At 39.0% G+C, this 12,356-nt stretch overlaps 1 protein-coding gene across 1 annotated transcript in view; it reads left to right on the top strand.

The window, feature by feature from the left end:
• LOC122397366 (chitin synthase chs-2) overlaps nt 1-12,284 on the top strand; it is a 32,454-nt gene extending 20,170 nt beyond the window's left edge. Inside the window, exons 10-21 of the mRNA XM_043396488.1 lie at nt 219-429; nt 516-763; nt 922-1,114; nt 1,361-1,515; nt 1,591-1,896; nt 3,420-3,667; nt 3,794-4,103; nt 6,019-6,195; nt 8,995-9,162; nt 9,450-9,682; nt 9,956-10,296; nt 11,131-12,284. Of these exons, the coding sequence (XP_043252423.1) occupies nt 219-429; nt 516-763; nt 922-1,114; nt 1,361-1,515; nt 1,591-1,896; nt 3,420-3,667; nt 3,794-4,103; nt 6,019-6,195; nt 8,995-9,162; nt 9,450-9,682; nt 9,956-10,265 (2,559 nt within the window). The 3' untranslated portion in view covers nt 10,266-10,296; nt 11,131-12,284. The remainder of the gene's footprint in view (nt 1-218; nt 430-515; nt 764-921; nt 1,115-1,360; nt 1,516-1,590; nt 1,897-3,419; nt 3,668-3,793; nt 4,104-6,018; nt 6,196-8,994; nt 9,163-9,449; nt 9,683-9,955; nt 10,297-11,130) is intronic.
• The last annotated feature ends 72 nt before the right edge of the window (nt 12,285-12,356 follow it).

The following is a 12,356-nucleotide window of genomic DNA, read 5'->3' on the forward strand; positions in this document are numbered from 1 at the left end:
CTACTCTGTTCCTACTCAAATTGTGGTTGTGAGCGACTCAGCCAATAACGACAATGCTTCTGAGAGCAGGCGTCGCTATCACGCTATGGCCAATCGGCGTGCCTAGCCATCAAGTCATCACCGTACAGTACATGACCATTGCGAAATTCAAACGAGATTAAACAGTACACGTTTGAGAAAATGTAATTGAAGGGGTTTTCATTTTTCTTTGTTCGTAGGTTATGTACATGTACTACTTGCTGGGGCACAGATTGATGGAGCTGCCGATTAGCGTGGACCGGAAAGAGATGATCGCGGAAAACACTTATTTGCTCACCCTGGACGGCGACATCGATTTCCAACCGGCCGCCGTGAAATTGCTGGTGGATTTGATGAAGAAGAACAAGAACCTGGGCGCTGCTTGCGGTCGCATCCATCCTGTCGGCTCCGGTGAGCCCCACAGGCGAAAGAAACGAACAGGTTACGTTCGATTCGAGGACTCTAACGTCCTTTTTTGCTATTTCTGTCGCGCGCAGGTCCCATGGTTTGGTATCAGATGTTCGAGTACGCGATCGGTCATTGGCTGCAGAAGGCCACGGAGCACATGATCGGTTGCGTGCTTTGCAGCCCCGGTTGCTTCTCGCTATTCAGAGGAAAGGCTCTGATGGACGACAACGTGATGAAAAAATACACTACGAGATCGGACGAGGCCAAACATTACGTTCAGTACGATCAGGGGGAGGACCGATGGCTTTGCACGCTGCTTTTGCAACGGGGCTACAGGGTACGTATATTGGAGATTGATTCAAAGATGACGGAACGATATACGAGATTGCACTAATTTCCTCTTGTAACTTTTATAATATTTTTCACTCCGACAACCAAAAAATGAGCAGAAAGCTGTTCCCCATATTTTGGAACATTTTTTATTAAACGTTACAGGTCGAGTATTCGGCGGCCAGCGACGCTTACACACACGCGCCCGAGGGTTTCAACGAGTTTTACAATCAACGTCGTCGATGGGTACCTTCAACCATAGCGAACATCATGGATCTTCTGATGGACGCGAAACGAACGATCAAAATCAACGACAATATCTCTCTTCCTTACATCTCCTACCAGATCTTGCTCATGGGTCAGTTTAGCGAATCAAATCTCAAAATTTTCGACAAAATTAGACTAAAATCAGATAATTCCAACCATCCTGGCAAGAGATCCTATGAAGCTTGAATAAGTTTACAAATTCAAACAAACCCTGTTGGAGGCCTCAGCTAGCAAAAGCTAGTCCAAGACACCGAATCTGAAACTTTGATTACCAAATAACACTCATAAAAAAATTTATTTTTGATCGAATAAATAGTTCCTCGACTTTCTTTTTCAGGCGGTACCATCCTGGGACCAGGTACGATATTTCTCATGTTGGTGGGTGCGTTCGTGGCAGCTTTCAAGATCGACAACTGGACCAGCTTCTACTACAATATTATACCCATTCTGCTTTTTATGATCATTTGTTTCACGTGTAAGGCGAACATACAGGTAAGTCGACCAGCTCCGTGAACGTCGATCGAGAATCGTCCGCTTCCAGTGAATACAACGCCCGTTGCCTTTCAGCTTCTGTGCGCGCAAATATTGTCGACGGGATACGCGATGATAATGATGGCCGTGATCGTAGGTACGGCCCTCCAGCTCGGAGAGGACGGTATAGGATCCCCATCCGCGATATTCTTGATATCCTTGTCCAGCTCCTTCTTCATAGCAGCCTGTTTGCACCCCCAAGAATTTTGGTGCATCGTGCCAGGAATTATTTACCTCCTATCGATACCCTCCATGTACCTTCTTCTGATCCTTTACTCCATTATAAATCTGAACGTCGTCTCCTGGGGCACCCGCGAAGTCCAAGTGAAAAAGACCAAAAAGGTTCGTTTCTGCCAAACTTGGTCACCATTCTTTTTTTTTTGAGGGGGGCACTTTCGCTTCGCACAACGTTTGTCAATAACCATTTCTCGAGCCAATCTCGGGCTCCTTTCCACTATTAATAATTTAAAAGGTTGCAAGGTTCGTCGTTCTACCATTAAAACCGGGTCCAGGAATTCGGGATTCTTCAAGATGGAAAGTGCTTTTTTGTTGCTTCCTTGTTTGCCAATACATGTTACGCTTTCCGTGTTTGAACGGGTGTGCAAATGGTACATCGATGATATTTACTTGATGATTCAAGTTTGATCAAGTTTGATCGAATTTGAACTAGCATAAGACGAAGAAATACGCATTCGATCCTAGATTTTTCAATTAATTTTATCGCAGAGAGCATTAATACTGCTCGTCAAGCCACTTATTACAGTTTCGATTCGCGGACAAAGCAGTCGTCAGATTTTATCTCGCGAATTACAAAGTTTGTTTGTCACGAAAGCCATACGATGCTAGGGGAATTCTCCCCGTCAAAGACTTTCCAAAATCTCAGTTCCTCAACCAGTTACCGTAACTTTATCGCGAAGATGATCTTGTATCGTTGGTTAGATCGTTCCTCTACATTCAACGTCCTTCTATCCGAACAAAATTAATCAGAAAATATCATAAATTTGAAATATTTAGTACCGAACGAAAAAAAGTGTAAGTTTTGTTCCTTGAAATTACTAATCCCTCGATGTATCATTTTCTGCACGATTCGAAAAACTAATTATACAGATTAACCCTAAACGCATTCGATTAATATTAACTACGGTGTAATAGGTGTACATAGCGGCAGTGATCAGCGCCATTTACGGCATGATAATGATAGCTGTCTTCGTTGGGATCGCGATAAGTATTACAGAGGACGGTGTTTTTTCGCCAAGCGCGTTGTTTCTACTGTTGATGACAAGTCAGGTGCTGATAACCGCGTTATTCCATCCGGAGGAAGTGTATTGCCTACTGTACAGCGTTATCTATTTCATAACTGTACCTTCGATGTACGTGTTGCTTATTATTTACGCGATCTGTAACCTGAACGATATTACGTGGGGCACGAGGGAAGTACTGGCGAGGAAAACAGCAGCGGTAATTACTCACCTGCGTTATTAACAGACTAATTGATCTTTTACGAGCACTACCCTTTCACGCTATTCTAAAGAAACAACAACATCCGTTAATAATTCCACGCTTTGAAACGACAAAACTTGAACATAATCATCGTACCTTATTTCAAAATTAATCTTCGGTGTTGCTCGAAATATACTTCGAAACAACACCATTATTCAATAATTATTTCATCGAATTTTATTAACGAACAGTTGTTTCATAATACGGAATTAATGACTTTGTAATATATTTGATATTTCGAGGCAACGATTCCAGTAATTACATTAACCCATTAAGCTTTCTTAATAACACGGTTGCGCTTGGTTTTAGAAGCTCGGATCGGTAACAGTTTATTTGATCTGACGTTATCGTCGTTGAACCCGTAGGAACTTGAACAGGAGAAACGGGAAGCCGAGGAGGCGAAGAAAAAAGCGAAACAAAAGTCTCTGCTAGGTTTCCTTCAAAATGGCGTTGGCTCGAACGACGACGAGGAAGGATCTATCGAAATATCCCTGGCGGGATTGTTCAAATGCATGTTCTGCACCCACGGTCAAGCTTCTAACGAGAAACAACAGCTGGTCGCCATCGCTGAGTCCTTGGATCAGCTTGGTAAACGTTTGGAAACCATGGAAAGGTTCGTCCATCTACGATTAAACGCAACTTCCTTAAAAAATCCACAAGTAAAATGGTCTAAAAATTGATCGAACGCGCGGTCTCACAAATTAAACGTGTTTTCGGTTCGAATATAACGATTGTTCAGGGTTTTGGATCCGCATGGACACGCGAGCGCGAGTCGTCGACGAGCGTCCTCGGTCGGTTCACGAAGCGCCGATCATCTGCATGCCATCGGCGAGGAGGGCCAAGAATGCCACAGCGACACGGAGACAGTGACAAGTCAACACACAGAAGCCAATCGCGAGGGCAGCAACTTCCTCAGCCGCCCCTATTGGCTGAGCGACGACGGTTTGAAAAAGGGCGAGATCGAGGTACTGTCGCTCCAGGAGGAACAATTCTGGAAGGACCTCTTGGAGAAGTATCTCTACCCCATAGACGAGGACAAGGCGGAGAAGGTAAATATCACCAAATCAACAATACAGGAATCCTCGCGCTATTATTAGCCAGAAATTTTTTCATAAATTATAAAAAAAAAAATAAGATGATCGAGTTTTACAATTTCTCTTATGCTCGACAGGGACGGTGCATTTCAATTTTGCGTATTTATTATATATTACATTTAGAAACGGAGATGTCCTTCAATTGCAATGCCATAGTTTTTTTTTCTTTTGTGCCAGTGGAGAGGTCAAATAGGGTCAGATATACTTTGAGTATTTTATATTTTGTGTTTGGATAGGAAATTTTTTATTCAATACTTCGGATTTTCTGTAAACTCTAGAAGAATATCTATTTATTTTAAATAAAAAATAGTTTTCGTTAAATATGCAAAATTGAAATGCGCTGACCTATCGACTGTAAAGAACTGTATAATTTTGTATTCTTTTATTTTTTTATACTCGCGATAGTTTTCGAGAAAATCGGTCGATAATAGAGCGAACAGCCTGTGTGACTGTAATTCTTTCGAATTCATTTCTTGCCCCGTGCTTCCTCTCTTTCGAATTAAATATTATCGTTGGATAGATTGAAAAAATTTGAAATGCTATACAAGTATCGTTTTTCGAAAAATTACAATTAAAATTTCGTATCAATAAATTCTGTAGAATTTACCAAGAAATCGTACGATTTCTCAGTGTTTGATATTTATTCATACAAGCACTCGAGGCAAAGAATTTATCAACGATACAATTACAGTAAACACTAACCACAAACCTCTTCTGAACCATATTTTTGATCACCGTATACGATCGATTTATAATTTCTTGTCGATCGTAGAAAAATAAAGTTTTAGCCAACCTAAGAATATACCACATATTCCTATCAAGTTACTTTTTTTAAATTGAAATCAAGCTTTTAATAATTGCAAATAGTAGTTTCAACCCTAATTCCGCCAGTAACTTCGTATCGAGTCTTGAATTTTGGAAAATTGAATATGCGGAATTAGTAACGAAAGAAAAGTCTTGTAGATGTCGTTGTGGAAATAGAGGATTGATCAGAAATGAAAAGAAGGAAATTTACAGCGTAATAGTCAAATAAAAGAATAATCGATCCATGCTGCTTGCATCAGGCACGAATCGCCAAAGATCTAAAGGACCTACGAGACCAGAGTGTGTTCGCGTTTTTTATGCTGAATGCCCTCTTCGTCCTGATCGTCTTTTTGCTGCAATTAAACAAAGACTTGTTGCACGTGAAGTGGCCTTTCGGTATCAAGTCGAACATCACCTATAACGAAATATTGCAGGAGGTAAAGACCGCTCCGTCCATGTCGAGTTATCCAGCTCCTTACGCTTCATCCCCCCCCAAAAGCAACGTCATTCGATCGACTATTCCTCCGCTGGCGTTCAACAGACCTGGGCGAAATTTCAATTTGTTAATATTTCCAACACAATGTATTTCAATGTATTTCGATTGATCTTCTTCGTTTGGAGAAGATAACATTCGTATCTCGATAAAAAAATATTAATATTACCAATATAAATTCATTCTCCGCGTGATAGGATTACGTCACGTCGAAATAGATTATTTTCCAAACGACTCTGAAAATTAACATTAAAATAATGTATTTCGAAGATTGCCCCCGACGCCCAGGTCCTGGCGGAACGCTGAAATTTTCGTGAATCGAACGAACAGCGCTGAGAGTTTTCGAACAGTTTCGTGCCCCATTGGGCGACGAAACTGTTTAAATAATTCAGGCTCTGTGCGAGTTCCACGACGCGCGTCTCGTTAAAAGTTTTGAAGTCGAACGCGCTCCAAGACTGTGACTTAGGTGCGGATCCGTCGAGGAGTGGACAACGATTGGACGGAGCGTATTTTTTTTTATATATTTTCTAACGTATGTGTCTTTTTTTTTGTCTCTTCCTTGTTCCACGACAGGCTCGAATTGCCGGCGACTTGATCGAGCTGCGAAACAAGAGCGTCTTTGCGTTTTTTATGTTCAATGCGTTGTTCGTACTGATCGTATTCTTGCTACAGCTGAACAAAGATCAGCTTCACGTTGTCTGGCCTCTGGGCGTCAAGACGAATATCACCTTCGTTGAAGAGACCTCGGAGGTACCTGGTATTTTCAACAAAAAAAAAAAGACTCGAGAAACAAAGATAATGTCTCGCTGACACCCTCGGGAGACTAACAGCCCCGTGTGCTCCGGTACTCGCGTTTCCAACACCATTCAGTTTTCATTTATCATACAATTTCGAAAGTTGAGGCACAAACGAGGTGTACACATAGACCTTACACGTTTAAAAAACCATAACTCCTGAACGGATTGGAGAATTTGAATGTTTCAAAATGCAAACGACGACTATTTTGGCGAAGAATATTTAGAAACTCTAAGAATGTTCGAACAGTTGTTCTTTAACTTCGTGAAGTGAGAAAACCCCCGGTAAAAGTAGTCAAATTTTCAAACGACCATAACTCCTATAATAGTGAATTTATTTCATTGAAATTTAGTCCTGTAGTAGAGCTCATGGATACCTACAAAAAAGTACTAGACAACTTTTTCGTACCCCGTCAAACAAATTTATTAAAAATCGAAAACTAGTTTCTAAGAAAAATCGACATGGGGTAGTTTTTCAGTGAAAAAAAAAATTTCAAATCCTTCTGAAAAAATTATTTTCAATTGCAGGGGTTGATTACAATCATTTTTGGTCAATAGACATATCCTCGAAATCTCAACCATTTTCGAGGAAAAAATTCATTACCGAAAATATAATTTCAGGCCAGAAATGTCACTCTAAAATTTCGCGCGTATCTTTAAAACGTCATAACTGCTGAACGGATTGGGAGATTTTAATGTTTCAAACGGCAAATAATGCGTATTTTAGTGAAGCATATACACAAATTCTAACAGTATTGAAAAAGTTATTCCTTGACCTCGTAAAGTGAGAAAAATTGCATGAAAATGGCCCAATTTTCAAATAACCATAACTCTTACAGTAGTGGATATATTTCAATGAAACTTTTTTCTGAAGTAGAGCTCATGGGTACCTACAAAAAAGTACTAAACAACTTTTTCGGACCCTGTCAAACAAATTTATCAAAAATCGAAAACGAGTTTCTAAGAAAAATCGAGTGCCTAAATTTTTCGGTGAAAAAAAAATTTTCAAAACGTTCTAAAAAATTTATTTTTAGTTGCTGGGATCGATTACAATCATTTTTGGTGAATAGACACACCCCCGAAATCCTACGCTGTTTCGAGAAAAAAAATATAATGTGTGGCCAGATGCGTAAATATAAAAAATCATAACTCCTGAAGAATATTTAGAAATTCTAAGAATATCCGAAAAGTTGTTCCTTAACCCCATGAAGTGAAGTAAGCCCCATAAATACATTGAATGTAAGTTTGCTAAAAATTACAGCGAGTATCGGAGCACATTGGAAAATGGTACCCGGTGATAATGTTGCACTTACTGGGACACGTCTATGTTTTGTTAATAATGTGGATCGTCGGCACGTGGCAAATTACCATTAACATGTTTGCACAGGTCCCCTAGGAAAGAATGGACGGTGGGGCGGAACGAAGCATCTGGCTAGAAACTGTTTCACCAAGTCACAAATAACATTGGCGCCTTCTTTAATTGTGGATTCTTGATTTCTCCCGATTCCTCGTATCTTTGTTTTTAGAATGAAACGATACTCGCACCATTGGACCTGTACTTTTACTAACATTAACAGTCGGAAGCCAAGAGAACGAGCTTTGCAAAAGAAAACCTGTAAATTCAACTTGGAAAAAAAAAAAAATAATTTAAGGCCTCAAAATTACGTATTATTCGAAATTTCAAGAATTAAAAACGCAGAAGAGTATATAATCACTTAACTCAAATATGGGTGGCAATTCTTTTTGGTCAATTTTTATATATCAATTCTTTCTGAGAAAAAAACAGATTTTTAATTAAATTGACCTTGAAGTGAATTGTAACTATTGTATTTCTTTGTCGAAACTGAACATGTTTTCTATTCTTTTTCCAAATACTCAGATATAAAGTTTTCGAATGCACATGTACAGTGAATCCTTCCGGAAGGATATCAACCATAAGCGGTTCCTTCTTGCTGGTTGGATCGTTGTTCTCTCGGTTTCCATATCCCGTAGCTCTCCCGTGGCCCCCAGGGGTTTCGAAAAAATTTGGGTTAAAAGTTTTAGTTGATATTTTTAAATTCGTGGCAGCACGTGCACAGTTTACGGGGCCACGAAAGAGTCGAGATCAGAGGGGATCCTGGAAACATGTCCCGTCTTCCGCTCACCTGCCTGAATACGAACGAGGGAGAATTGTCATGCAGGTTCTCGTTTTACGTTTTATATGTGTCTAATTCTGATGATGCACTGCTAGGTATGACAGCAGAGGAGCACCACTAACAAGTTACTCTCAGTGTAACTAAACGGTGGCTTGTACCAATATACATACGTATTTAAAATATTATTGTTAATGCTCTGCTCGTGCAAAACAATAGTTTACGAATGAAAACACAAAAAGAATGAAAAAAAAAATCTTATTTGCAAAATTACGTAAAATCGTATCTTTTAAAACACGAATCTTTGTAAATAATTGATAAAATACTCGCGAAAGCTATTGTTAAGCACGTCCAGATATTGTTATTTCATTGGGTATCATCCAGTGCAGGGTATTTGCCTAAGAAAATTGGAACCTAAAGCTTCTGGAGAAAAACTATTTAACATTCTGTACAAACGTCCTTTGCATGTTGACGTAATGAAATAACAATGAACTATATATATATATATATGTATTTCGATCAATAACCATTTTGTGTGTTGCTCTAATTGTTTTGTGTGTTAATTTTTAAGTTTTATATGCTTCTGGACTCGTTTGCTAACAACCTATTATCCGTACCCATAGGTACACATCACGAAAGAGTATTTACAACTAGAACCGATCGGTCTGGTCTTTGTGTTCTTCTTCGCGCTGATATTGGTCATCCAATTCACCGCCATGTTGTTCCATCGATTCGGAACGTTCGCCCATATTCTGGCCAGCACCAGTTTGGATTGGTACTGCTGCAAGAAGGTACGCGTTCCCGGCCAGAAATCTAGCATAATTCATTTCTAACCGCTTTTTAAATAATTAGAAAATTGTTTCAACCTCCCTCAGAATCTACTTGTTGCTTTCAAACCACCTTATAGAGTAGAAGACGGATTTTAATTTGTAATTTAAAGTCGAAATTAAATGTTGACAAAATATTTGAGATTCGTCGATGATTTTGACAAACGTAAACGTTATATTAATCTTGTTTACTGCAAAGAACGTTAGAAAAATTATTTTAGAGTCTTATACTTTCCCGTTTGTTAAATTAGACCAAGGATCTGTCGGAGGAGGCATTGCTTTCGAAACACGTCGTGGAAATAGTAAGGGACTTGCAAAGATTAGACGGAATGGAGGGCGATTACGAGGAAGGTAGCGGCAGCGGACCTGGCAGGAGAAAAACCATACGAAACCTCGAGAAAAGCCGAAGGAAAACGCAGGCAATCAATACGCTCGATGTCGCTTTCAGACAGCGATTTTTCAGCATGTCAGACGGCAACGGTACGTGAAAAGTATTTTATCGCAAAAGCTGCTCGAAACTGAAGAAAGAATCTTCTAAAGATAATTGTCGATCCCATCTTTGATAACACTTTGTTACACGAGTCAAAAAATGGCGCGAAATTCTCTAACCAAAAATATCGAATATTTTATAACGATCGTGACGATTAGAACTCGACTTCGACTTAAAACTATCAAAGCATGCGTCGATAACGAATCGAATTTAATTTGAATTCAACAAGGAGTGTATAAATCTAATTTTTTACGCAGGTTTGCCAAGAAACATGTCGACGAGGCGTTCAGCGAAGGCGTTCAAGGCGTTCGAGGGCCGCAGGAACAGCATAATGGCGATGCGACGGAAGTCGCAGATGCAAACACTGGGGGCGAATAATATTTTCGGCGTGGCGGGGAATCCCCTGGGTATCCAGGGCCGTCCGTCGAGGAGTAGTCAGATTTCCGTGAAGGACGTATTCGAGGGACACGGCGGCCACGCGAATTCCGCGTACGAACCGGACGAGAACACTGGGAGCAGCCTGAGACTTCAAAATTTAGGTCAAAACACGTGGAGGGAGGCCAACACTAACATCTGATCCAATCCTCCTCGCGAACGCGTGAATTCTGGTAAGTCTCGTCCGTTTTCTCTCTACAGCGTTCCCTCGATAAGAGTCGCCTCGCGGACCCGAGCCAGCGACTATTATCGAGGGAGGCCTGTTATCTTTGATAGTATTACAAATAAAGACAAAAAACACTTAAAATGAACGAAACAGAATGAAACTAAAGTTCTGAAATCGTTCAGAAGTCAAAAATTGCACGATTCTCGTATGGTAGTTCAACTTTAAAATAGTGAAGGATACATAGAACATTTTTGAATAGAAAATTCTATGTGTAGAATTCTTAATTTTCGATTTAAACATTGTTTTTATATTATTCGAATATTACTTTTGTTAAAAGTAGCCTCCGTCGAGAGAATACAGCTGCACGTGATTCTATATTTTCTACATGACATCATTCAGTTTTTATGTGAAACACGAGTACAATCTGATTCTGCTACATTGGAAAATATCTCTCTCATCTTTCTATTATTCTGTCAGCTTTATCAAATATTTCTCCTGTTCGCTAAAGCTGGAATATCAGTCGTTTAATAGAAAATAATAAATATTGCTAGATAAATCATAGAAATAACTCTGGACCAATTTTTCGTTTGGGAAAAATTCAAATCTGGTCTAGGTTTAATTTATTTGATTCTAATTCTATCAATTTTAAATTATATACTAAAGAGTAACTGTAGGTATGGGTTAAAATTGCTATATAAATTTATTTAAATTTGTCAAAGATATCAAAGAGATATAAGTAAAAAGAATCGTTCGATAGACAAATCGTTTGTAATAATAATTTCGTCTCTGGTGTATAAATTTAACAAAAATTCAGGGAAGTTAAGAAGAGTTAATATTGCAGTCGAAGAACAAAGATGGCCGCCTTCTTCGCGCGCTGGGAAACGGAAGAGACGCGGCTAATGGATAAAACAATCACCAGTTACACGAAGAATCGTCGGATTTAATCTAAATTTCATGCATATCCGCGCATCACTGTACCAGTTATTCGTTAATCCGATTATGCATGACGTGAATGTGGATAGTAAAGTACGAAAAAGACTGCCTTTGAGTAGAATAATTTATTACGGAATGAGTGGAACAGGACCGCCTTTAAACTCTTTTTCTTTTCCTTTTTTTTTAAGCACCTTTTCCTAAACGATGATAACAACGGTAACAGTAACATTACAAATTGTAATGATAAGAATAACGAACACAGAAATTGGTATACGACCGATTACGCCTACGTATTCTTAAACTCTGAGAGTTTAAATTTTAAATTTTCTTGAATTTAAGGGGGTATTCTACCGTACTATTTATTTTATCAACGTCCAAACTCCTCTTTTATATTTTTTTTAGTCCACGAAAATAATAGAAAAATTTTACATACATTTTTCCCCAGAACTATATATACAATGGTTTACACTGGTTTTTATGATATCTCAATCAATGGAATGTCTTGTTTCTTTCGTATTTTATTTACTCCGCGAAAGTGATAAGAAACATTCAAAAATTGATAGTTAAACTTTCAAGTGTAACTATAGACTCATTATTTTTATTTTAGAATCTAACCTAAACCTAACCTTAATTAAGAATGGCTGAAACCATAAGAAACCACGAATTTGTATAGTTCCACGCCCAAGAAAGTGATCAAACTAGGCGTTTTACGGTAGGATACTCCCTTAACGATATCACTCGTTTATTTTTTACTCGCGATTAGATATTTAAGACGAACGAACTGACCGGTGAATAGTAATATCTCGTAGAACCAACTACCGTTCGATAGTCGACGGTCTAAGGATAGGATAATTTCTCTAGACGATAACTAAACGTAATATCATTGTTAACTCGTATCGCACATCATCATTGTGCGGACAGTTATCGCAGCGACGACGCTTACATTTGTTTTTGCTCCCCCTAAACGTGATACCGCCGTTATTATATTTAATCGATAAACGTCTTTTGTACATAACGCGTTAAGTACGTGTAAATCGAGTTGTAGAAAAATCGTGTCGATCGCCGAACGAAATAAAGTCGTAACGATCAGCACTCAAACCTGAGTTCCGTTCATTTGCTTCCTTCTAACTGTGA

The sequence above is a fragment of the Colletes gigas genome, unplaced genomic scaffold, assembly GCF_013123115.1.
Source record: "Colletes gigas isolate AHSC1104 unplaced genomic scaffold, ASM1312311v1 Colletes_gigas_Sc00009, whole genome shotgun sequence".
NCBI lineage: Eukaryota > Metazoa > Arthropoda > Insecta > Hymenoptera > Colletidae > Colletes > Colletes gigas.